At 47.2% G+C, this 26,478-nt stretch overlaps 1 protein-coding gene across 5 annotated transcripts in view; it reads right to left on the reverse strand.

The window, feature by feature from the left end:
* Positions 1–2,124: 2,124 nt before the first annotated feature.
* The window catches only part of LOC149308408 (uncharacterized), a 154,491-nt gene continuing 130,137 nt past the window's right edge, over positions 2,125–26,478 (reverse strand). For 4 of the 5 annotated variants that reach the window (XM_089535740.1, XM_089535741.1, XM_089535742.1 and 1 more), the window contains 4 exons: positions 19,920–20,069; positions 15,608–15,753; positions 13,169–13,273; positions 2,125–2,211 (listed from right to left, as the gene is read on the reverse strand). In XM_089535740.1, the coding sequence (XP_089391866.1) occupies positions 19,946–20,069 (124 nt within the window). In that variant the 3' untranslated portion in view covers positions 2,125–2,211; positions 13,169–13,273; positions 15,608–15,753; positions 19,920–19,945. The remainder of the gene's footprint in view (positions 2,212–13,168; positions 13,274–15,607; positions 15,754–19,919; positions 20,070–26,478) is intronic. The other variant, XR_016282147.1, reaches the window with a different exon arrangement.

Consider the following 26,478-nt stretch of genomic DNA (forward strand, 5'->3'; position numbering starts at 1 on the left):
GGAAGGCATGCCGGCTGCTTCACCTTGAAAAATCTTCTGTAGGGCATTTCTTTCTGTGCTTCCTTCTCCAATTATTCCCAGCTGCGAGGTCACTTTAATGAGTAACCACTAATTGTTCCGATCATACAAACAAATGCCCTCCCTTTCCCCCCCCCCCTGCTTTTCCCAGAGATGGAAAAAATGCCTGCCACCCTGGCATCGTGTTGCCACACTTGGATGCAGATCAGGCAGATAACCTGCGTTCAATGGCCCTGGTTGCCTTTTCCCAGTGGCCAGGCCAGTACTCCACGCGCACAAACACACATCACCTCCGCTGCTTTGCTGGTCAAACAAAAAGGGAGAAGTCATTCTTTCCATGAAGGTGGGTGAGTGGATTATCTAGGGAAAGAGAGATCTTGTGACCAAGCGGCAGTCAACTACTGCGTCAGACCTCTGGGCAAAACCGTGCCCACTGGGTGGATTGGGCAACAGTTCCCAGATGGAGGGGGACAATAGGAGGTGCAGTCCTGCACCTCCCCAGGAGGGGCAAAAGGAAAGGAAGGATGGTCAGTATTATTCCCTTTCCTACCAATAGCTTTCCCCTCCCTTTGTCTTTTTCTGCTCTGCTTCTGTGTCACTTATTTGTTGCCCCTGGTTTTCTGCTCTTTTTAATTTTTGCAAAAACTAGCCTGTAGATGGTGCTGGGGGGTTGAGCGGAAAATGGTGTGTATGTGTGTGCATATCCATGTATCCACCCCCAAAACCTGTGCAGCCAAAGTGGTAAGAAGCATAGAGTCCTAGAGTTGGAAGGGATCCCAAGGGTCATCCAGTCTAACCCTGTTCTGCAGGGCAGGAAAGCACAATCCAAGCACCCCCAATTGGCACCCTCAAACCATTGCCCTGGTGGAAGTTTGACACTGGATTTCCAGGTGAAGTCTGACTAAAGCTGAATAGAATGGCACTATGACTTCCTTATGTAGTAGTTAGAATACAGTTGGCCCTCCACGCTTGTGGCTTTGACTTTTGCGGATTTGATTATTTACAGTTTTGATTAATATGTTCTTTCTAGGAATCTCTCTAGGTCCTCCAGTGCAACTCTGCCAGAAGTTGACCATAGAGTTGTGCTGGAGAACCAAGATGTTCCTAGAGAAAACACTTCTCTAGGCATTTGTAGTGTCCTCTAGCATGACTATGATCAACTTCTGGCCTATGTTGACCGCAGGTTGCACTGAAGGACTTGGAGATTCCCAGATTCCCACATTCATGAGGGTCCTTCACCCCAATCCCAGCAAATGTGGAGGGACCACTGTGTTTGGATTAGGAGGATAAACTCCCTTTCTTTCTTTCTTTCTTTCTTTCTCTCTCTCTCTCTCATTCTCTCTCCCCTTTCTTTCTCTTTCTCTGTCATCTTGCCCTACCTTGCAGGGCCATTATGAGGGGAAAAGATAATCAAAGGAGGAAAGGTAGGATAGAAATATTGATCATATACTTGGTATAAACTCTGGTTAGTCCTTGAATGGGAGACGCCAACTAATACCGGATGCTGTAGGTTGTATTTTGGATGAAGGAACTAACAAAAGAAACTCTGAGCCTAAGAAAACTCCATGCATTTCATGGCATGAAAAGGTGACTGAAGGTGCATACACACATATGCAAACTGGGAAGCCTACCAGACATTACTGAACTGCATTTCCCCTGATCCCTGTTTTATTTCAGAAGCAAATGTGCCCCTGTTCCAGCAACAATCCACTTGGCACAGAAAAGGAGCGTAAATCCAGTGCCTAAAATTACAAGGGCTTCTCAAACGGGTGAAAGCCATGCTTTAAAAAGGTTACTGCTGCGCTGCAAAAGGAGTGAAGCGGTCGCTCCTGGAGTTATAATTTTAAAAATGTAACGTAATGATACCTTTGCTGTGTTATGGTGAGGAGGAAGTAATTACTACTTGTGGGTAAATAGTCACCTCCAAACTCATAGCAAATGGGAGTCTTCCAGGCGTTGCCCATCACCCTCCAGGTCCCGGTCCAATGCTACTCCTGAAAACCAGTATGTCCGAATTGCATCGAGGAGACTAGATTCAAACCCGCAACTTGGCCCAAATCCCCTGGGCTAGCCACCATCTTTCAGACAGCCCTACCTTGCAGGGCTGTGGTGTACATCCCACTTCATTCTGGAGCGAAGAAAGCGGATAGGAAGAAAATCCACTCCTTTGACATATGGTGCCGGAGGAGAATCCTGCGGATACCAAAAAGACAATCAATGGGTGTTAGAGGAAATCAAGCCTGAACTTTCCCTAGAAGTGAAGATGACCAAACTGAGGCTGTTATACGTTGGACAGATCATGAGAAGACATGTCTCATTGGAAAAGATGATATTGCTTGACAAAGTGGAAGCAGGAAAAGAGGGAGACCATGTTAGTGGATGGATTTAATCAAAGAAGCCATTTGCAGAGCTCTGGATGACCAGGAATCTTGGCAGTCTCTCATTCATAGGGATGCCATAATTCACCTTGACAGCAAATAACAACACTTCCTAGTCTGGAAATTGAGGTGTGTGTGTGTGTGGTTAAAAAAGGGAAAGAAATGCAAACGATAATGTTCTGCCCCGGAGCGATTCAATTTCCCCAATCTTTGTCAGCAGCTCACAAAATTGTGAACTCCACCTCTTTCCCATGCGATCCTTCCCGTTCCTTGCAGAGGGATGCACATCATGCCTCGTAAAGCTGGTCTTTTCCATTTCTCAGATATCATATTTGCTCCCAAAGCACCCCCCTCCATGTGTGGTAAGATAGCATGATGCCCATCATCCTCCCCTTCCTTCGCCCCAGTGATGTAACTTTAGCGTTTAAAAGGGTAAAAACAAAACAGACAATAATCCTGGTGAAAGTCAGTGGGTGGTTGGACTAGGACCCTGGAGACCCGATTTCAAATCCCATCCAGCCATGGAAATCCACTCTCTCAGCCTCAGAGGAAAGCAATTCTGAACAGCTCTGGCCAAGAAAACCCCATTGTCCTAAGTGGGAAAAGTTTTGAAGATGCACAACAACACCAACAACCTTTCTGTTTCTTCCAAGAAAACTTGGAATTTCTGCACAGGTGTGACAATAGGAGTGTCACAAAGTCAAGAGATATGGGAGATTGCAGTCATCTCCATACAGTGAAGGTGATGCTCTCTGGATGTGCCCAGAGGCACCCTCTCTACTCCAAAAGAGTCCATCATTCCCATTCAAGGGCTGGGAACCAATTCTGAGGCAATGTTGTGGTGCTGGTTTGATTGTGATGCACACAAGTGGCATTATTGTACGTATAGGAAAGTAAGGCTGTGGGTGGCAGAGTAAATGGAGTTTAAATCCCTGCTCAGTCATTACACACTGTGGAATTATTGTGGCCAGATACTATCTCTCAACTTGACCTACCTCGCAGGGGTGCTATAAGGGTAAACTGTGGGGCAGAGGAAAAAGAGTGTGAGAGGGGCCTAGGGACAGCTCCTGGTATTAAATATTGTGCATATCCATGTATTCCACCCCCAGCCACAGTTGTGCTCACAGCTTGCCATTCAAACACAAATGATAGTTTCCCATTTGAAAGTTAAAGAGAGAACTCTTAGCAAAAGCGGCTATTCCCAGACCAAGGTGAGGTGGTTGCAGAGCAGAGAGGAGGGTGAGCTGTGGCACTGCAACTGGCAGGGAAGGAGGATGCTAATGTTCATAATATAAACACATAGGCCCAGAAGTTGGATGCAGAGCAGAGTGGAAGGTGAGCTCTGGTACCGCAATTGCCAGGGGAAGAGAATGCTAATGTTCATCATATAAACACATACTGTAGATCGAGAAGATTGATGTGAGCCCTGGCACCGCAATTGCTAGGGAAGGAGGAAGCTAATATAGAGAGCTTTTCTAAAGAGCAGACTATAAATACAATTAATAATAATAATAATAATATAAACACATAGACACCATCACCACCCCTGAGTGACTTTGCAAGTTGCAGCAGCAAATCACCCAAGCCTTGCAAATAGTAGCAGGCTGCTCCTCTGCTAGTTGAGTTGGAGATTTGCACCCAACACATTTCTCTTGCAACCATCTAAATGGGAGCATTTGCACCCTTGTCCCTTGCTGGGAGATGACCTGTGAAACCTGGAGGCCTCCCGAGTTCTTTGGAGGAACATAAACAAGCATTACGCCTAGCTGTGCATGGGTCAGGAAGGGATTGAAGGTCAGGCCCAGCCCAAAGTGTGAGATTCAACAGGGCTGGGTAGCAAAGGTGCCGCGAGGGTGTGGCGCTATGGCGCCCTCTCGGCGTGGCATGGGTAGCAGTTGGCAAGGCCGTGCCCAGCTGGTACAACGATGGCGCGGGAGTGGGAACCGACGCACACCCTGATCCCTCGTGAGCGAGGAGGAGGAATAAGGGGGATAAGCCAAAGAGGCACCATGGCTGCTGCCATCACTTGCCTATGCCAACCCCAGGGCATGTGGGGAGAGGATGGCAAAGGCGTGTGCCACTTTTGAAGCCGTGGCAGGCTCTACTTATGCGCTGGCTTGTGTGTATGTGTGTGTGGCGGCAACAGGAGGAGGAGAGATGGAGGCCTTCCCTTTTGACGGCCTGCCAGAGGCCTGGCTGCCATCCAGGTTCCCACAGAGGCCTGGTTAAGAAAACACATCCCGAGCCCATGGCGGTTGCCGGGGCAACGGGCCGGCTGCCATCTTGGAGTGCGCAAAGGAGGGGAGGGAGGCCCCAGGTGCACCACTGGTTGTGTATAGTGTGCACACCAGCAAGTGTGGCATTTTGTGTATGTGGAGGAGAGAAAGCAAGCAAGCGCATTTATAAATGCATGTGTGTGCGAGAGAGCGGAGAATGGATGTGGGGAGAGCGCATAGGGAGCGCATGGATGTGCGAGACTGCACACCTACGCAATGTGTGTGTGTTTGAGGAAAGGGGCTGCGTATTAAGGCAGGGGTAAGGCATGCAGTCTGGGTTGGTAAAGCATGTGAGTGCATGGCTGCGCATGAGGGAAGAGATGGGCTGCCTGAGTGGATGGGAAGAGGCTGTCCATGACGCATGTTGTGCCTCACAAATTTATCTGATTTCTGTTGTTGGGTGCCCCCAAATCGTTTCTGATTTATGGTGACTCTAAGGCCGCCCTATTGTGGGGTTTTCTTGGCAAATTCCTTCAGAGGGGGTTTGCCAGTGCCATCTTGAGAGACTGAGAAAGTGTGGCTTGCACAAGATCATCCAGTGGTCTTATATGGCTAAGTGGGATTTGAACCCTGGTCGACCAGATTCATAGTCCAGCGCTCATGTATGGATTAGATGTGTTTGTTCTCTGTACCCAGTAGTGGTGTGAGTTTTGGCCTATGACTCTGGAGACCAGGGTTTGATTCCCAGATTGGCCATGAAGCCCACTGGGGGACTTTGGGCAAGTCACACACTCTCAGCCTCAGGGGAAGGCAAGGACAAAGTTCTTCTGCATAAATCTTACCAAGGACCATGACAGATTCACTTCAGGGTTGCCCTAAGTTACAAACGACTGAAAGCAAACAAACTGGGCCATTTAGCCCATTTTGGCTTGGATCAGTATTGATCTGAGTGACAGAGTTCCTCTCTTTTTTCTCATCACGTGAATCTGCTGCAAAGGCCTTGGACTGCAGGCTCAGAATAATGTGCGTCTGCTACCACTGCGGTGTAGTCCCACTCCCACATAACTTCACTCACAAGGAAAACCATCTCTGGACAAGTTAGTTCTTGCGAGGTTCCTTGGGAGAATTCCCCCCCCCCCTCAGTGGTCTAAGTTGCATTAGTTTATGGTTGCAACCAAGATGCCAATGATGCCTGGAGTGTGGGCGAGAGCAAGAGCCTTACTGGAAAACGGAGCACCTTGAACCCGGGCCCCGTAGCTTTCTTCTCAGCCTTTGCAACTCCCAACCCAACCCGGCCTGGTATCTGCATCTCTGCCCCCCTCCCTTCCCATGCGCCAGGAGGCCAACGGGTTCAGACGGGTTTTGTTCTTCACCCTGGGCAGGGTGCCAGGGCTGTTCCTTTTCCAGCTGGGCCTCCCTCTCTCGCCTCCCTGCTTTCTGCCCTCCAGTGATCCGTGAAAGCCGACACTGGGGCGGAAAAGAGTGAGGGGGAGGCAGATTTGGGGGGAGAGGAATGTCACCCATGTGCTGTGTGGGGGGGAAGGAAGCGGAGGAGGCACAGTGTGGGTCTTTCTTGTTCCTCGCCAGCCCTGTCTCCAAAGGAAACTCCATTTTCTATTTATAACTCCCAGGCATAAAGGGCATTTCTAGGGTTGACCTTCACTCTGCCCTCCCTTTGCCTCAAAGGGGTCTTTGTGCAACCCACGGTTAGCCCCACTCCTCTTTCTGCACCCCATTCATTCTCTCCTCCATGCTCCCCTTTTCCAATGCAAAATAATCCCTTATGAGCAAGCAACTAGATCCCCTTCTAGCCCTCTGAAATGTGGGCAGAAGGAGTCGAAGGTCCCATTGCACAATTTCCCAAGCATTCCAGGCCCCAGTTTTTGGGGGTCATCCTCAGGCAAAAGTGTGTGTTGTGTGCCTTTAAGTTGTTCCCGACATACAGCAGCCGTAAAGCAAACCTACTGTGGGATTTTCTTGGCAAGAGTTGTTCAGAGGTTTGCCATTGCCTTCCCCTGAAGATGGGAGAGTGTGGTTTGCCCATGCTGAGTTCACTGAGTACAAACTATTTAGAACTTGGTTTGAAGCAATGGAAGTTAAGTTGAGAACAAAAGGGAAAAGTGGGAGGAGGAGAGAGAAACTGGGACATTATAAAAGCAGCTGAGAAAGTGGGATGGCAGAGGAGTAATTGGGTCTGTCCCTGCTAAACTGGGACAATTGGAGGATATGGGGGATTTACAGGCTTAAACTGTGCATGATAATAGGAAATTCAAAGGACAACTCTTCTTTCTGGCTGCATTGACACCAGGTTAACTCAACCTAGTCCAGAGGCTTTCCTCTTTGGAATGAAAATGCCCTCCCCAAAAGCACAAAGCAGCACCCTGGGGATGGCAGAAGTTTGTGTTTTTTGTGGGTTCTTCAGGCCATGTGGCCATGTTCTAGAAGAGTTAATTCCTGATGTTTCACCAGCATCTGTGGCTGGCATCTTCAGAGAACATGCCAGCCACATATGCTGGCGAAATGTCAGAAATAGACTCTTCTATAACATGGCCACATAGCCTGAAAAACCCACAAAAAACAGCTGTGAAAGCCTTCGACTTCATAAAAGAAACACACTTTGCACATGCTCACTGTCCCTCTTGCCTTTTCAGTTTGGGGTGCAGGGTTTTCACTGTTTCCATTAGATAAATTCTAGAGCGAAGCAGGATTTCAAAAGGGTTGGTTTTCACTCCAGGTTACGTGGCTTGGCCCAGTTTTTTCTCCAGGCAACTGCAGCGCCTCAGCTTTCTGGAAGTGAAACAAGCCTCAACAGCAGGGCTGACTAGGCCACAGCCAACTCCTGGCCTCCATCCCTGGCTGCCTCCACCCTCCCTGTACTCCACCTCTTTCCCCTAAATCTGCCCCCAATCTCCATTTTTCTCTGTTCTCTCCCTTCCCAGGGCTTTGCAGATAATGACAGAAAATCCACATTGTTTGCCATCTCCGCCTGCAAAAAAAAGTCATAGAAGCAGACAGAAAAGGGTCCCAAGGGGGGGTCTCCTAGTCCAACACCCAACCATGCAGGAAGACATAACCAAAGCACTCCCGAAAGGTGCCCATCCAATTTCTGTTTAAATAGCTCCAAAGATAGAAAGTCTGCCATCCATTCCACTGCTGAACAGTTATTGCAGTCAATAAGTACTTCCTAATGCCCATCATTCATTCTACCTCTTTGGAGTTCACGATCCTAGTGTTAAAATATGGGATCAATATCTGCTTCTTCTGCCGCTCCAAAGCTCCAGTATTTTTAATTCTTGGCCAGATGCTGGTTCTATCGACTCTGTATTCTGCAAAAATTTTCCTCTCAACTTCTGACACTGTCGCAGATGCATCGTTCCAAATCGGTTTCCAAGTTAAAACCTTTTTCATGCCGTCATCCTTTTGGAAACTGACTGGGGTGGGCTGTTCTTTATGCGCTGGGCTGCTTTATTTGTGTATATAGTCTTTTAAATGAACTTTTATATTTTTAACTTCATAAATGGTTTGTATTTTAAACAGCATACATATACACACACGCATATACCCATTGGGTGACCTTGGGCAAGTCACACTCTCTCAGTCTCAGATGGCAATGGCCAACCATTCTCCGAACCAATCTTGCCAAGAAAACCCCATGATAGAGTCGCCCTGCATTGGAAATGACTTGAAAGCACACAACAACAACAACCCTTTACTGACCTTTTTGTATACTTTCTCCAAGTCAAAAATCTGGGGGAAATGTGACCAAACAACATCAGAATGTGGTTAAGAGAGCAAAAAGGGTACGAAGTTGTGAGTTGCAAGCATCCAGAGATTATGAGATCAAATCCCTAGAAGTGATTCTTGTCCGAAACCGAAATGTAGGGAAAAGTTAGTTAGGGAAAAGTCATTGGCTCAAAGCTAGATTTCTATTTAAATCGCATCTTAATTCATGGGGACTGGAATCTTAGGTCCAAAACTCACTGCAGAAATAATCCAGAATGAGACCGCTTTAACTGCCCTGGCTCAATGCTAGGGAATCCGGGGAACTCTGGTTTTGTAAGACATTTAGCCTTCTCTGTCAGAGAGCTCTGTTGCCACAATAAACTACAATTCCAGGGATTCCCTAGCCTGGGCAGTTAAAGTGGTGTCAAGCTGGATTATTTATGCAGTGTGGAATGGACTTTAGTTTACATCCTTGCACAAAGACAGTTCAGTTCAGTCGTCAATTGGGACTTTTAAATACTGATTTATTTATTTTTGTGAACTGGGAAGTGCTTTGAGAGATAGTGTGCTTCCCTCGGGTGTGCCCTGTCTGCCCACTCCTTGTACCTTTGTCCAAATAGGTTCATCAGGTTACTGAAAGGACACACAGAGAAACTTGCCAGGCCTGTTTGACCAGAAGCAAAACAGAGGAGATTATGCAAGAAACAATAGCCACCCTTTTGCCTTATCTTCTTCAGGGGAAAATACATATAAATCTACTAAGGGTATAGGGATATTCTTATTTTCTTCTCAAAGCAATGAGTATTTTTAAACAATTTTCTTCCCTCTGTGCAAAGGTCTTTGAAAACATTCGCAACTGAGGACTTATTTTGCGCAAGCTTCACGCATGGTTGTTTTGCTACAATATTTCTCATCAGCTGCATCCTCACTGCAGAAATAATCCAGTCTGGCACCACTTTAACTGCCTTGGCTCAATGCTACAGACGTCTAGGAACTTTAGTTTGTTGTAGCACCAGAACTGGCTGACAGAGGAGGTTAAATGTCTCACAAAACTACAATTCCCCAGGGTCCCATGGCACTGAGCCATGGCAGTTAAAGTGGAGCCAAACTGGATTATTTCTGCAAAGTGGATACAACCCAGGATCCTTCTCATAAAGGTTTCTCAACACACACACACACACCAAAAAGTTTTTAAAAACATTTTTAAAATATTTTCAAAATAACTGGAATGGATGTCCACCTGTGTACCTGGAAATGGGTCCCCTGCCACTGAGAGCCAGCATGGTTTGAGCTATGACTATATATGACTAAATATATATTTAGTCATAGCTCAAACCACTACACCACACTGGCTCTCATTGGACACACACACACACACACACACACACATATCTATATGCCCAGTGAGTACCAGTGTAGTGCAGTGGCTTTGACTATGACTGGAGATCAGGGTTCAAATCCCCACTCAGCCACAAAAACCCACTAGGTGCCCTCGGGCAAGCCACACTCTCTCAGCCTCCAAGGATGACAATGACAAACCCCCTCTGAAGAATCTTGCCAAGAAAACCCAATGATAGGGTTGCCTTAGGGTTGCCGCATGTTGGAAAGGACTTGAAGTGCCACAAGACACACACCCAATGTCTTTGAATTCAGTATCAGGATGGAGAAGGAAGAAGACAGAGGCCATCCCTTAGAAAGCAGGAGGGTTGGCCCACGCCAAGCTCTCTCGCACACATTCCTGGACTGTGTGTTGACTCTAGAGCAGTCCCCTCCATCCCTCTCTTCCTGCCAGGAATCTGCTGGCGGGCAGGCGGCCCCTTTCCGGATATTCCCGTCCCTCCCCACCTCCAGGATGTCCTGCCACCACCATTGTTCTCACCCTCCCTGCCCTTTGCTGGCAGCAGATGGGGACGCCAGGGTGGGTGGGGTGCATTGGGGTGAGCCTCATCTTCCAAGTGCCCTCTGGTTTCTCCCTGGTGGAGGCGGAATGGGCACGAAAGAGTCCCCTGACATCCAGGATGTCATGATAACAGCCTCCATTTTGAGAGAGACAGAGAGACGGTGAGGAAATGCATCAATGCCTCCAAGCGAGGTGGGGGGCTTTCAAAGCATACCCTTCTGTTTTTCATTTTCATTGTTTATTCTCTTTTTGTCCTGCCTTTCCTCCAGCAAGCTCCAAGGGAGGGATACTGTGGTCTCTTGGGATCCGCTGGGGTTCAGTTCCAGGATCCCCGTGAGTAACAAAATCAGTGGAGGCCCAAGTCCCATGATATACAGTGGCATTGTTTCTTCTGCAGAGGTTTGCCATCACCATCCTCTGAGGCAGAGAGAGTGTGCCTTGCCCAAGGTCACCCAGTGGGTTTTCACAGCCGAGATGGGATTTGAACCCTGATCTCCAGAGTCTCCAACCACTACACCAGGCTGGCTCTCTTCATGAGGACTAGAACCCTGCAATAGCTTAACTTTCCTGCTGAGAAAGAAACCATTAACTATCCAGAAGCATTTCAGCAGCTGCAGCGACAGAGAGAGACTGGAAAGGAATCCTGCATGGAGGCCTTGGCACAGCTGAATTATTCAACAAGGAAGGGTTGTGACCACAGACGAAACCAAATGCTGGGAGATGTGGTAACTGGTAATCAGATCTTTCTGTGCGAAGTGGCCAAAGGGCAGGGGATGATGGCTCTGAGCTTCAGCCACCGGGGTTTCAGTTCTTGCCCAACCACTTTGGAGAGAAGGCCCTGGACAAGAGCAGCCAAAATCCTGACCCAAAGTCCATCTCCATCTTAGGACTCCCTTCCAAAAGCTCAAGTTGTGTGCTTTCAGATTTATTCAGAGGGGGGTTGATTTGAACCCTCACCTCTTGGAGTTCTAGGCCAGCACTGAAACCACTAAACTACCCTGTCTCATAAAAGGTTTGCTATTGTCTTCTTTTTAGGAAGGGCAAGCATGACTTGCCAAAGGTCACCCACACTTTTCCAGGGCTAAGTGAAGATTCGAACCCTGGTCTCCCAGAATCCTAGCCCAACATGCAAACTGCTACACCAGGCTGGTTTCCCAAAAGCTCAGCAGAATTTAGAGTAGGGTGGGCAAAATTCTCCCATTAGGGCATCATGGCATCCCATAAGCCGGTTTTCGGTCCCCAAAACTACACCACTATGTAATGTATTCTACACACTAAACTGCACACTATGCCAGTGTGGTGTAGCAGTTTGTTGGACAAAAACTCTGGAGACTAGGGTTCGATTCCTAGCTCAGCCATGAAACCTACTGCCTTTCTGCATCTATCTTGCATCTCCCAACCTCTGTCAGCAGGTGCTGCTCAGGTAGACTGCTCCAGCCCATGGAGGAGGCTCAATCCATTGGATCACCCAGGCTCTGAGCCGATGCTGCCAAATGCATCTAATAATAATCCTTCAAAGCTAATGGCAGTGGTGTGTGGGCAGCGCATTACAAGACAAGGCAGGGTGGTTTTGCTCCCCCCCACCCATCGCTCAGCAAGTCACGCCGCAGGATTCGAACGGGTGGGCGGAAGGAGGAGCAGCCAATCTGCACAAATAAGAAAAGCTCACCTCTGTTCCCAGGGCAGGGAGCAGCCCTTGTTTTTCTTTGCTATCCAGGTGATTCCAATGTATGGCGACCATCTGAGAGCCTCACTCAACCACTGCCACGTTCAGGTCTTGCAAATGCAGGGCAGCCTTGATGAAATGATTCCATCTAAAATTCCTTTGCTAATGCCTTTCAGTTTACTGAGCGGGATCGTTTGTACGTTGCTGACCATGACACCTTGTGCATCCTCTCAAAGAATCCTAGAGTTGGAAGAGAGCCCTCAAGGGCCATCTAGTCCTTCCCATTTCTGCCATGCAAGAACTCACAATCAAAGCACTCCCAGCAGATGACCATCCAGTCTCTGTTTAAATACCTCAAAGAATGAAACTCCATCACTTTCTGAGTCTTGTTATTTGCCATCAGTTTGGCTTCAAAGGCCACATCTGCACTGCAGATTTAATGCGGCTTGGCACTGCTTTAATGGCCAAGGAGCCATCCTATAGAATCCTGGGATTTATAGTTTGTTGTGGCACCAGAGCTCTCTGACAAGGAAGCCTAAATATATCCCAAAACCCACAAAACCAATATTCCATTGCATCGAGCCACAGCAGCTAAAGCAGTGTCAAACTGCATTAATTCTTTAGCATAGACACAGCCTACAAATGAGAGACCTCCACCTCACCCTATCCTCACCTGCTCTGCTCAGGTCTTGCAAAGTGACTGTGGCTAGTCAGGACTGGTCTTATTGTCTGAATCATGGAAAAGGAGCATTGCATGTTCACCTGGTTTTAGTCTATGATTCCAAAAGACTCCTCCTTATCAGGAGGACCAGCCAGCCGTCACACACTGTTTTTTTAGCACTGGTGAGGCCGAACTGCACTCTGTGCATGCTCAGAGATATTGCTCAAGAAGAGCCCTGCTTTTAAATCAGAATCTCCAGGAGTGGAGCCCTGGAGGCCAGTCTGCGAAGCACCTAATATTTCTTTAGATTCTTGTAGCTCACAGATTGCTGCACTCTTGTGTGGCATCGCACATAGGCTGGATCCACAGTGCAGAAATAATCCGGTTTGACACCGCTTTAACTGCCATGACTCAAGGCTATGGGATTCTAGGACCATAGCCTTGAACCATGGCAGTTAAAGCAGTGTCAGACCGGATTATTTCTGCAGTGCGGACGCAACTATGGACTCTGGTGTATCAGAGTCCCAGGAGGGAAGGCATCAAGCAGAACTCCATTTGTTTTTTCCTTGCAAAGCTCCCATTAGAGACCCGCCTTTTATGACTCACCTCCACACGTGCGTTCCCCCATTTTCGTCAGTGCCGTTGATGATAGAAACAAATCTGCTTCCTGATGCATCACACTCTGTCTCCGTCCGTCTCCAGCTGCTTGAACTACATGGGATGGGGGAAAACAAAGTTGTTGACCCGGAGGCGAGGCTCTTTCCAAGAGCAGGTAGCTGAGGTTTGGCAAAGCTTTGCCTTTAGCAGCTGAGGTTTAGCAGTCTACGAAAACTCATGCTGCCAGCCTCTTTCTTTCAGTTCGTCTCAAAAGCAATGCAAGATTTCTATGTATACTGATGTCACAGACTAACACGGCTATATCTTTTAATTCAAGTTGGCAAGTTTCCTCAGGGGGGTTGCCATTGCCATCCTCTGAGGCTGAGAGATTGTGACTTGACTGGGGTCACCTAGTGGGTTTTGTGGCTAAGATGGGATTCAAACCCTGGTCTCCAGAGTCATAATCCAGTGCCCAAACTGTACGCCACCCTGGCTCTGTTATCATTACGCATTCATTTCATCCTCCCCAATTTATCCTCAGAACAACCCTGTGCAGTAGGACAGACTGAGAGTCCGAGAGACTGACCTCAGGACACAGTGAATTTTTCAGGAAGAACTGTGATCGCTCTAACCACTACACCATACTGTCTGGTTGTGTCATTTTATTGCATTGCAGGAGCTAATGAGTTTATTGGTGAGGTCCAATGACTAGACCAGGCAGTCCACTCTGATCCCCAATTCAGCCTCTTAGGACACGGCTGATGCTCTATTTAATGATGGGAAAATCATTTATTTATGCACGGCCCGCCTCTCTGTAAAAACATCAAAGGCAGTAATTGGACAACGCATGGGGAAATATATAACCAACTTTCCTGTAACAGTGTGTGTTTGTGTGTGTGTGTCTATGTGTTTTGATTTCTTCAGACAGTATGGAGATGAGCAAGCCACGCAGACATTATTAAAATTAAAATTAATATTAATATTTTAAAAACATTGTTATGAATGTAACTGTGAACCAGTTAACTCTTGAGAGCCTGCAGTCGCAAGATTTGGCTGGAAAGATGGTGTGCCTATCATAGGGTTTTTCTTGTTAAGACTGGTTCAGAAGGGCTTTGCTGTCACCATCCTAGGAGGCTGAGAGAGTGTGACTTGCCCATGGCCACCCAGTAGGTTTCCATGGCTGAGTGAGGATTTGAACCCTGGTTTCCGGAGTCATAATCCAATGCTTGAACCACTAGATCATGCTAGCTCTATGAAAGAATGTACCTCTCAGTGTATGAGCTTGCCTGAGTTTTAAGATCCAATGGGTGGGGTGGGGGTTCTATCAGTCCCCCCATGTTCAGAAGCATATCTGGTAAGGATAGGAGGAGGGCCTTCTTGGTGGCTGCTCCAAACTATGGCATTCCCTCCCACAGAAGGCTCTCTTGGCCCCTTCTCCGCTCTCTTTCCACTTTTCTAAGGTTTCCGACATCAAACCCCCTGGCATTGCACAGATGAAAACCAGGACAGATGTGGCTAAGCAACTTCAGAGTGTGGTCAAGGAAGGCCACACAAAGTAGGAAAGGCTGCAGCAGTTTGTCTTTGCCTGAGCCAACTGGGAAGGACAAGAATCTCTCCTTGCCTCTCCTTCCCACAAGTTAATAGAGTGCACCATTTGCAGCAGTGGAAGTAGACTGAGGATAAAGGGGGGGAGTGGCAGCCAAAAGTGGGATGGCAAAGGATTAATCCAGACTGTCCCTGCCAAACTAGGAGAGTTGGAGGGTATGGGACTGCTAACTTTCCCTTGCAAAAGTTCTTTTAATTGGAGCATGCTGTATTTTTATCGTGGCTGTTGTGCTTTTACTGGTTTTTCAAATGTTTTAAATTGAATTTTTAAAATATAATTCTTTATTTAATTGCTTGTAAACTTTTGTTTTAGCCACTATTTTAACTGCATTTTGGTTTAACTTATACTATGAGCTACCCTGGCCCTGGGTCCCATCCTGGGAGAAAGGCAGGATGATAGAGAGATGGTTGATCAGTTGATTCGATCAATCAATCAATCGATAAATCAATGTCACTGTTGTTGTGTGCCTTCAAGTCATTTTCAACTTATGGTGATCCTAAGGCCATAACAGCGTTTCTTTGGAGGGGGAGGGGTTGCCATTGCCATCCCCTAAGGCTGAGAGTGTGTTGTTGTGCGATTCTCTTTGCTCTCAGATGTGCAAGCTTGAGCTCATCTAAGGAGAGGTCTCAGTGACACCTGAGGCTGAAATCTTGTCACCCATTTACCTGGGAGGAAGCCTCATTGAGGTCAATGGGAGTTCCCGCCTTCCTTCCTTCCTTCCAAGCCTGAGATGCTTGAGTTGTGTGCTGTGCGAGAGATCTGGTCTGAATCACTTCCCTCCCCCCTCCACCCCCTTATTCCTGGCTCTTACTCTTGTTTGGAGAATCAGAAGGATGACTTACCTGCTGCCCCACCTTCTGGCACTCAGGAAGTGTTGCCTAGCGGTCAGAGGAATCCTGGGCTGCCTGGTTCTATTTTGGGCTCTGGTGCTGACGGGTGCTTTGAGGAATCTTTTCCTCCTCCTTCCAGGTCTGCTCCAATCTAATCCCTGGCAATTGAGATAATGATGACCATTATTTTGGGAAAAGGATGGGTGACGTCTGTCCAAAGGCGCTGGGTGCAGAACCACACACAGAGAAGGAAGCAGGATGGGGAGTCAGACTCAGGAGCCACAGAAGTGGCTAAGAAAGTGTGTTCGCACACTCCTCTGGTTTTGTTGTTGTGTGCCTTCATATCATTTCTAGCTTACTACCATGGCAAGATTTGTCCAGAGGGGGTTTGCCACAATTGCCTTCCTCCGAGGCTGAGAGAGTGCGACTTGCCCAGGTTACCCAGTATGCTCCCATGACTGAGCAGGGATTTGAACCCTGGAGCCCTAATACGGCATCAGCACCAGTATGCCATGCTGATTCTCAGTTACATCGCTTCAAGTTGACTGCAGCATATTGTGAGGTTGTCTTGGCAAGATTCCTTCAGAGGAGGTTGCCATTGCCTTCCTCTGAGGCACAGACAGTGCGACTTGTCCTGGACTCATTGCTGCTCTACTGATCTTGCTTCCAGGTAAGCTGGAGGCATGAGCAGCATCTATGGCTTCCTGAGAGAATGTAACACCTAAGGTCACCCAGTGGGTTTACATGGCCTACTGGGTGGCCTTGGACAAGTCACAGTCTCTCAACCTCAGAAGAAGGCAATGGCAAACCCACTCTGAAGAAATCTTGCCAAGAAAACCCCATGATAGGGTCGCCATAAGGCAGAAATGACTTAGAGGCACGCAACAACAGCAACAACAATTTATTTAATTCATAGACAAGGAATGGAGACACATAACCTGGAAGTACAGACTCTGGCTTAGACGGTGTGGCATTCTGTTGTTGTGTGCCTTCAAGTCATTTCCGACTTATAGCTACCCTAAAGGTGAACCGATCAAGAGGTTTCTTCAGAGAGGGCTTTGCCCTTGCCATCCTCTGAGGCTGAGAGAGTGCGGGTTTCGAACTCTGTTCTCCCAAGTCCTAGTCTATGCTCAAACCCCTATACCACAAAACCTGGTCTTTTACAACTTACCAGAGCACAGATCCCTGCTTTGAGGGGTTTACAATTTAAAATCCAAAAGAGGAGATCTCAACATCTCTTCCTATTTGCTTCTTGGCAGAGCAAACTTTTTCCCCTCTGGCCTTCCTTGCCGTCTAAGGAAGAAATCCCACAAACCCTACAACATCCAAGGCCAGCTGGTAGGCATGCCATTTCTGGGTTGGTGCCTGTGCCAGGGCCATTTCCCACCTCCCCAGGGCTGGGCAGAGGGTGGCATGAGCCATTTGGCATTCTCGGGCCAGGCTCCAAGTGGGACGAGAGGGGCGTGGGAATGCCTGGGCTGTGAGTGTGTCCCAGTGTTTGCTTCTGACAGTCACAGCGCGTCACTGGTGGGTCACACCTTTTGGGGGTGGAGGGACACCCACTGCCAATCCTGACTCAAGGCCATGCCACAGCATGTGGTTATTCAATGCGTATTCATCCTCCATCCCGGAATTATTATTTTTTTCTTTCCACAGATCGTCACAGGGCGTGGATTTAGTACAAGAACATCCACAAAACAGGGATGCCTTCCTAGGGCCAAGCCAAATGCACAAGCGATGTGATGCACGCTTTGGAAGCCACGCCGGCTTCTTCATCAGACAAAGGTGGTTAAAAAAAACTTATAGGAGGAAAAATATATAAAATGACAATGTTAGTCACAGGCCTGGATTTCCTCAAAGTGTTGTCATTGTGTTGTTCTCTACAAGTGGGTCTCCTCCTGGCCAGATAGCACTGGAGATAAAGCATTCCAAAGTCCAGGAGATACAATTTGAATTCTATTAGCAATACAAAAAGGCTATTTCTTCTGAGAGACATGATGTCTCGATCCTTTGTGAGCCCCCTTTGTTAGGCAGAGGACATTGAATCTCTCAAGAGAAACTTCCATGCTTTTGCATTAGGAAACTTTTAGGAGCTGTTTTGTGTTGTTGTTGTTTTGAGCCTACAAATCATTTCCAACTTATATGACCTGAATAGACTAGAAAGCTGGGCCACAGCTAACAAAATGAACTTCAGTACAGAGAAATGTAAGGTACTGCACTTAGGGCGGAAAAACAAAATGCAGAGATATAGGATGGGGGGCACCTGGCTGAATGAAACTACATGTGAAAGAGATCTAGGAGTCCAAGTAGACCACAAGTTGAACATGAGTCAACAGTGCGATGCAGCAGCTAACAAGGCCAATGCGATTTTAGGCTGCATCAAGGGAAGTCATAGTGCCACTATATTCTGCTCTGGTCAGGCCCCACCTGGAATATTGTGTCCAGTTCTGGGTAAAACAATTCAAAAAGGACATTGAGAAACTGGAGCCATGTGTCCAAAGGAGGGCGACTAAAATGGTGAAGGGTCTGGAAAACATGAAGCCCTATGAGGAACACCTTAAAGAGCTGGGGATGTTTAGCCTAGAGAAGAGAAGGTTAAGAGGTGATATGATAGCCCTGTTTAAATATTTGAAAGGATGTCATGTTGAGGAGGGAGCAAGCTTGTTTTCTGCTGCTCCAGAGACTAGGACCCGGAGCAATGGATGCAAGTTGTAGGAAAAGAGATTCCACCTCAACATTAGGAGGAACTTCCTAACAGTAAGGGCTGTTCGCCAGTGGAACACACTCCCTTGGAGTGTAGTGGGGTCTCCCTCCTTGGAGGTCTTCAAACGGAGGCTGGATGGCCATCTGTCGGGGATGCTTAGATTTGGATTTCCTGCATGGCAGAAGAGGGTTAGACTGGATGGCCCTTGCGGTCTCTTCCAACTCTATGATCTATGATATGTTCCAATTTATATTATTCCGACTTATACTTAAACATATATGTTTCCCTGCGGCAATGATATCATAGGATTGCTTGGCAAGTTTCTTCAGAGGGGGATTGCCATTGTGGTTCTTTGAGGTTGAGAGCGTGTGACTCTTCCAAGGTCACCCAGTGGGTTTCCATGCCCCGGCTGGGATTCGAATCCTGATCTCCTAGTGTCCCAGTCCAACACCCAGCCCATTACACCCCACTGGCCCTGCTGGTAAAATATGACAAATGTAGTCCCAATTAAAACAAACAAACCTTTTTTGTATTTGTTAACAGTAATAGTAAATAGTAAAGTAAATAATAAAGTAAAAACTAAACAATAAAGTCCCAGTCCATTTGCCTCCCTCTTTAGGGTTCCCTGTTGCAGTTAAAATTTGTGTGCATTTTCTGTCTCATCTGCATCCTGTCCAGTCTGTCAGAGGAGGATTTGGATTCCTTGGGCACGTCACACTCTCTCAGCTTCAGAGGATGACAATGGCAAACCTCCTCTGAACAAATCTTGCTAAGAAAACCACATGATAGGTTCGCCTTACAGTCACCGCCATAAATCAGAAATTACTTGGAGGCACACAACAACCACAACAACAAAGTGGCAAATATGGCTATTCTCTTTAGTTGATCTTCCTTGCAAGGTAGGCCAGGCTGAGAGAAAAACAAAGCCACAGCTTTACAGTGAGTTAAATGGCTCAAGGGAGAAGGAACCTGAGCCTGGATCTCATATTCTCCCAGTATTCATAGATGAAAACTAGGACGTGTGTGGCCAAACAACATCAGAGTGTGGTCAAGATGGCAAAGGTATCAGTGAGGAAGGACACACAAGCCAAGAGAGGCTACAGCAGTTTGATTTTGACTGAGCTGACTGGGAAGGCAAGATTCTGCCTCCTCTTCTTTCCCCCCATGCTAATACAATTAAGTGCAAAATAACTTTTACACTTTGAATTCAATTTGCAGCCACTAGCTGAGGACAGAGGGGGAAAGTGGGAGGAGGAGTGAGAAACCGGGACATTTTAAAAGTAGCTGAAGAAGTGGGATGGAAGAGGATTAATCAGGATTGTTGCTGCCAAATCAGGACATTTGGAGGGTATATGTTTGGTCACTTGTGCCATCTGCTCTTCTGTTTTTCACCACTCCTGAAACCATCTTCAAACAATCTCCCAGGTAAATAAGGATATGCCTCAATATTTTGTTCTGACAGTCGCAACACAAGAGCCACAGTGGAGGGAGATATTGTGGTTGCACGTTTTGTGTGTTAGACAAGGACTCCAAGAGACATGGGTTCGAATCTAAGATTAATTATGGTAGATCCTCTGCGGTCATTATTTTTGTTTTCTTAGTGTTCGACGTTAAGCCTACCTTGGCACTTTCCTTCTTGACCTTCTTCAGGAATTGTTCCAGGTCTTTGTTGGGTTTTTTGCTAGTAGCATGGTTTCATCTGCATCGTTTTGGTTGTTGATGTTCCTTCCTCCGATCTTCACTCCTTCTGCCTCAGAGTTTAAGCCTGCTCTGTGTATGATATTGAATAAATAGGGTGATAGTATGCAGCCATGCTTGATATCCTTTGCCAAGAAGCATTCTGTTTCTCCATCTGAATGGTGCTCCAGTTGTATTTTTAAGGGCCACATGCGTCCTGCACCTGGCCACATGGTCCACTTCTGCAGTTCCTATTCCCAGCTAAGTAGAATCAGGGAATCTTAAGAACTGGAAAGGACCCCAAGGGACATCCAATCCAACCGCCGTCTGCCATGGAGGAGGACACAGTCTATGGGACAGATAGCTATCCAGCCTCTCCATAAGGACCTCAAAAGAGGTGGCGAAGTAAGCCCTCACGAATGCAGTTGTGGGTTCACACCTGAGGATTGTGCTGTAGATGTTAATTTTGAGGAGTTGTGCAATTGTATTCCAAGGTACTCCAGCTGCTGGCGCAAAGTGCTCTAGCCTGCAAAAGGGACTCGACTGAAGCATAGATGATCCTGTTATGAGTAACTGATATTTTGGGGGGTGAAATCTGGGAGAAGTGCCCAGATTGAATCAATGCACAGAGGCCTGCTGGCTTCATTCTGCATCCCATCCGTGATAAACTATAATTCACTCACCCTACTTCTTTTTTCAGGGCACCATGATCCAGTGACTCAGCTAATCCAAAGCACCTTATCTTAACATTTAGGGTGAAGATTATTGGCTAGATCTGCTGGCTGGGATAATTCAAAGCTTTGCTCTTGCTCACCTGGTTTAACCTACAGAGGAGCTAATTTTGAAACCTGGTGTGCCTCCAGCAGTTCCTTTCTTGCAAAGCTTATCTTTAAAACAACAACAACAACAACAAAGAGAGATGATCTTGCAGAGACAATCCGCTCAGATCTTGCAAACCTCACCTCAGGGCGTGTTCCTTCATACCACTCAGGTTTTGGACATCCTCCCCTGAGGATCTATGCTCCTCCCATAATGTGTGTGGCTCGAACTCCCAACTCAGCTCTTGCAAAGTTCATCTTGCAAAGTAGTGCTGGGATTGCACCCCAAAACATTTTAATTGGTGGACTGGCGGGGGGATTTGTCCAGTGGCCACAGGTAGCCTGTGATTTTCCCCACAGACTGAAGGTTTGTTGTTGTTGTTGTTGTTGTGTGCCTTCAAGTGCCTTCAGACTTATGGCAACCCTAGGGCAGATTTTCTTGGCAACTTTCTTCAGAGGGGCTTTGCCATTGCCATCATCTGAGGCTGAAAGAGTGTGCCTTGCCCAAGGTCACCCGTGGGTCTCCATGGTTGAGCCAGCATTCGAACCTTGGTCTCCCAGAGTCCTAGTCCAGTGCTCAAACCACTACAACATTAGATCAAAAAAGAACTCTTGTGCTTTGAACTTACGTTTGCAGCAAGTGAAGTAAGCGAAGGACAAAGGGAGAAAGCGGGAGGAGGAAAGAGAAACTGGGACATTTTAAAGGCAGCTGAAAAATGGGATGGCAGAGGATGAATCAAGACTGTCCCTGCCAAAGTGGGACAGGTAGAAGGTAAGCAACTGCACCTCCCATCTTGCACTGCAGAGTAACTGGTATGCAGGAATGCGTGTGTCTGTGCCTTCAAGTTGCCTGTCAACTTATGGCAAGCCTATGAATTTAATAGAGTTTTTTTAGGCAAGGAATATACAGCGGTGCCTTCCTTAGAGGAAGGCATCGCTGTATATGCCTTGCCTAAGAAAACTCTTATTAAATGTTTTTCCTCTGAAGTATAGTCCACAGCACCTGGTATCCTCTGGCAGTCTCTTCCGAAGTGCAAATACTAGAAGTGGCACAGAGCCATCCTGACTGAGCCTCTGATGAATTCTGCATGAATTGATCTGTTCCACCTTTGGAAGCAATGTCAAGTTGGCAGCCATCACTCTACATCTTGTGGCAAGTGGTTCCACAGTTTAACTGCATGCTTTTTGAAGAATCCCTTCCCTTCATCAATCCCAAATCTAACACCATTCAGCTACATGTCTCAAAGATGCCCTCCAGGATTTCAAAGAAAAGGAAGGTCTTTTGACCAGCCATGACTGGAGATGCCAAGGGTTGCTCCTGGCACTGTCACTCTGTATTGATTCCTCTAAAGACAAAGCAAGTTTCCAGTCCTCCTGGTTCTGAATCAAGAGGAAAGCCAACAATAGGCAGAAGGAAGGGAAGGATCTGAAAACTAACAGCAGGAGAAGGAGGAGGAGAAAACAATAGATGGAAAAAGGCAAGCCCACCTAAACCAAACTCTGGATTCAAAAAGAAATCCAGTGTATACAAAGAATTAAGTCATGTGGATTTGGCTGAGCCAGCCAGTTCAAGTGGCACTGGGAGACCAGGATTCAAATGTCAGCAATGGAAATCCACTGGGTGTCCTTGGGCAAGATACTCTCTCAGCCTCAGAAGAAGGCAAAAGCAAAGCCTTTCTGAACAAATTTCACCAAGAAAACCCTAAGAGAGGCAAGATGGTGTAGCAGTTTGAGGGCTAGGGAGGCCAAGGTTAGAATCTCCAACTGGTATGAGTAAATTCCACTCTCTCAGCCTCAGAAAAGGCAGCAACAAACTTGGTCTGATAAATTTTGCCAAGGAAATCTTAGGATGGGGTTGGAATATTGGAGTTATCTTGATGTAGTGGTTTGAGTGACTAGGACTGTGGAAGACCAATGTTCAAATTCCCCCTCAGCCATGGAAATGTACTGGGTGAACCATTGGGCAAGTCACACTCTCTTCACCTTCAAGGAAGGTAGTGGCAAACCACCTCTGAAGGAATCTTACTAAGAAAACCTTGTGATAAGGTAGTTTTAGGGTCACCAAAAGTCAGGAACAACATGAATGCCAACCAAAACAACAACAACCAAAAAAACAATTTGGACTTTGTATGAATCAATAGTAAGTCAATAACCCACCATAAACTGAGTCAGAGACCAGTAGTCCTTCTAAATTAAATATTTTTACCATGACTTTTCCTGACTTAGTGCCCTTTGGAGAGCTTTATGACTACAGCTCCCAGCATCCCTAACCATCCACTATGTTGGCTTATGGGGCTAATGGGGGTTATAGTCCCAAATGTCCAGAGGGTGTAAGTCAGGGAAAAGCCTGTTGGCTTGCATCGCAAGGTTTCATATGGGTGGTCAGGGGGGTGCGGAGATGCCAAAGTTGGAACTTGGCATCTGTTGGATGCCAATCAGAGTCCTTGACTCCATGGAGCTGGCACAGCTAGGTGAACTTTGAAGTGAGGTGGAAGTTTAAAATAATGAAATTTCTAGTCCTCATGATTCTGAATAAGAGAGTGATTTAGCACTGGAATGTAGGAAAATGTCTTAAATGTCTTCTCAGGCTGGTTGGGAACGGGAAAGCCATGCCAGGAAAGAGGGTGATGCTGAAGCCAGGAGCATCTGCTTTTCTTGACGAATCCAGGCCAAACAGGCAAAGCCAGCCAGACGGAACCATCTGCTCTGAGTCTAGAAACCCTGGCACGCTACTGGGTTTCGGCGTGGTGCGTTGGGTGGAAGGAGACAGGCAGAACCCGGCTCCGGAGAGTGTAGGAAGCAGTTGAGCTGTCCTGTCCGCCGGCCCCCGGTGGCTTGCTCTGACTGGCAGCTGCCCTGCAGGGTTTCGGGCATCGTGGTTTGCTTCTGGAGCCTGCCAACTGGAAATGTGGGCCTGCACGCACAATGGATGCGCCACCCATTGAGTTATAGCCCTTTCCTTTCAAATAATGACCTTTCTAGTCCTCACGCTTCTAAAGAAGGGGGCGGTTTAGAACAGGAACATAGGGAAAGGTCTTAAATGATGCTCTTTGGACATTCATGCCCCCCTTCCGTCTCACTCCAAAACTCACCCAGACGTAGGGTGTGTGTTAGTTGGGCCATCAGGTTATGCCAGCCAAACATGGACTTTGTACCCAAGGGTGGGGAAGGGGTGAGGGAGAAACCACCCAACCTCCAGGGTTGAAGTCTTACAAAGCAGGAAATAATTGATTTGGGGTGGGCAAAATGCAGAATTGGAACAAGATCAAGGGATGAGCAGTATTGCAAGGGAAGAGAAGGAAGGTCTGAAATCTCTTGGTCATAAACCTCAGTAGCGCATAGGTTTCTCTCTCTCTCTCCATTCTTTCTCCCTTTGCCTTTTTAGCCATTTTCCTCCTGGTGGTAGTTCAGTGGCTGCACTCAAACAAAGGAAGGGTACTTGTTGTTGGATACCTTCAAGTCATTTCCAACTTGTGGCAATCCTAAAGTGAACCTATCACAAGATTTTCTCGGCAAGATTTGCCACTACATTCCTCTGAGGGTGAGAGAGTGTGACTTGCCAAGGTCACCCAATTAAATTCCATGGCTAAGCAGGGATTTGAACTCTGATCTTCAGCATCATAATCCGGGCTCAAACCACTACACCAAGCTGGCTCTCTGCATCCACCCATATCCATCTCCCATCCCAACCCCAAACCTCTGCTTCGGGTTCACCTTTAAGCTCAATATGCAATATAGCATATCCTCTAACCATCATGATTTGTCAGGGACAGTCCCAAGTAATACCCTGCCATCCCACTTTTTAGCTGCTTTTAAAATGTCCTGGTTTTTATCTTCTCCTCCCGCTTTCCCATTTTGTTGTCATCTTACTTCAGTTGCTGCAAACTGAGTTCAAAGTGCAAAAGGAGTTTGCTTTCAGTTAACAACAGGTGACAGAAGAAAGGAAGAAGTGGAATTTTGCCCTTCCTAGTAGGCTCAGGCAAAAACAAACTGGTATACCCTCTACTAGTTTGTGTGTTCTCCCTCACTGGTAACTTTTGCTACCTTGGTTACCCTTCATGTTGCTTGGCCACATGTCTCCCAGCTTTCATTTGTGAAATGTTAGAGGGTGTGATCTTGTTGGAGTCATCTATCTATCTATCTATCTATCTATCTATCTATCTACCATTTTGCATCATCTGTTTGCCATCATGAGAACCAGCATGGTGTAGTGGTTTGAGCATTGGACTGTGACTATGGAAGCCAGGGTTCGAATACCCGCTCGGCCATGGAAATTCACTGGGTGACCTTGGGCAAGTCACACACTCTCAACCTCAGGGGAAGGCAATGGTAATGAATGAATCTTGCCAAGAAAACCCCATGATAGGGTTGCGTTAGGGTCGCCATACGTTGGAAGCGACTTGAAGGCACACAACAACAACAAGAGGCAGTGAAGGAGAGTTGAAGGGATGTAACAAAGGGAAATTAGAGAGCTCATACTGTTAAATTAAGAAGGAAGAATTAGGGATGTGTGTGGGAGCAGTGAGGGGAAACTGAAGGTGTAAATGCAGACAATGAGGATGAGTTAGAGGCCTATAAGGGATTGCTGAAGACCGACAAGGGACAGAAAGCGTAGGGCCCTTTCACAAAGCAGCAGACCTTTAAAACAGAAGGTGGTGGATTCTCCATCTTTGGAGGTCCTGAAACTGAGGTTGGGTGGCTGTGTTTCAAGAGCACTTTAGTTGTGTATTCCTGCCTGGCTGCAAGTTGGACTAGGTGGCCTTTGGGGTCCCTTCCAAGCTGAAGAATCTATGATTCTATGGATAGCTGCAGAAGGTGGAGCTGGAAAAGCAAAGCTCATGGACACATTAGGAAATGATTTGACAAAGGGGAACATGAGTTTGTGCTGATCTAAGTGTGAAACGGAGCTTGCACTCTGCTCATGGCTAGAGGATGCTGAGCACCAAGGCTTTTCTAGCCTTGGCATGGGCCTCTCTATTGCCAAAGGCTTTCCTGGCCGCACCTTGCCCATGCGCCTCCTAGTCCCATCTCCATCACCTTGACTCCTTGCGTGCCTGTGTATGAAACTCAGCCCGGCCCTAGAATACCCAGAGAAGCGCTGCAGGTCAGGGTGTGCTGTGGAGGCGGCTTGCCAGCCAAGCGGCGTGTGGGAGAAGTTGGTGCAAAGCTTGGAGAGGCGCCTACCTTGGGAATTAACAAGGTGTGTGTGTGTGTAGGATTGCCCAGGAGGCTAGGAATAGCTGGAGGGACCACAGGTCAAGGCGGAGGATGGGGTATTAGCAGGCGCCGGGTGTGTGGGAGAAGAACCAGTGAGACTGAGGGAGTCCATTCCTTTTCCATCATCCCTTTGCCAGCATGGTTAGGACAGTCATCCCTCAACTAGGCTTCATTTCCATGACCTTGAGCCAAAGGGGGATCTGGCACTGCAGAGAGGTTTTGGGTATTGCTGCCAAATCTCAGAGCCTGGCCTTGAGTCTCCAGTTTTCCTGAGGGTGCAATTTCTCCAGGTTTGGGGGTGCTCAGTTCCAGGCAAGAGGAAAGGGCTGTGTATAAATCTCCAAGAGAGAAGCAGTTTGCTATACTTTGCAAAGATTACCGGTAATTGATTTGTTGTTGCAACTTGTAAAGACTCGTCAAGGGATCAATGTATTTAGTTAGCTTCCTCCTCGTCTCTCAGTCATGTT

The sequence above is a fragment of the Sceloporus occidentalis genome, unplaced genomic scaffold, assembly GCF_023333645.1.
Source record: "Sceloporus occidentalis isolate IW3139 unplaced genomic scaffold, rSceOcc1.0.p SCAF_8, whole genome shotgun sequence".
Classification (NCBI taxonomy): domain Eukaryota; kingdom Metazoa; phylum Chordata; class Lepidosauria; order Squamata; family Phrynosomatidae; genus Sceloporus; species Sceloporus occidentalis.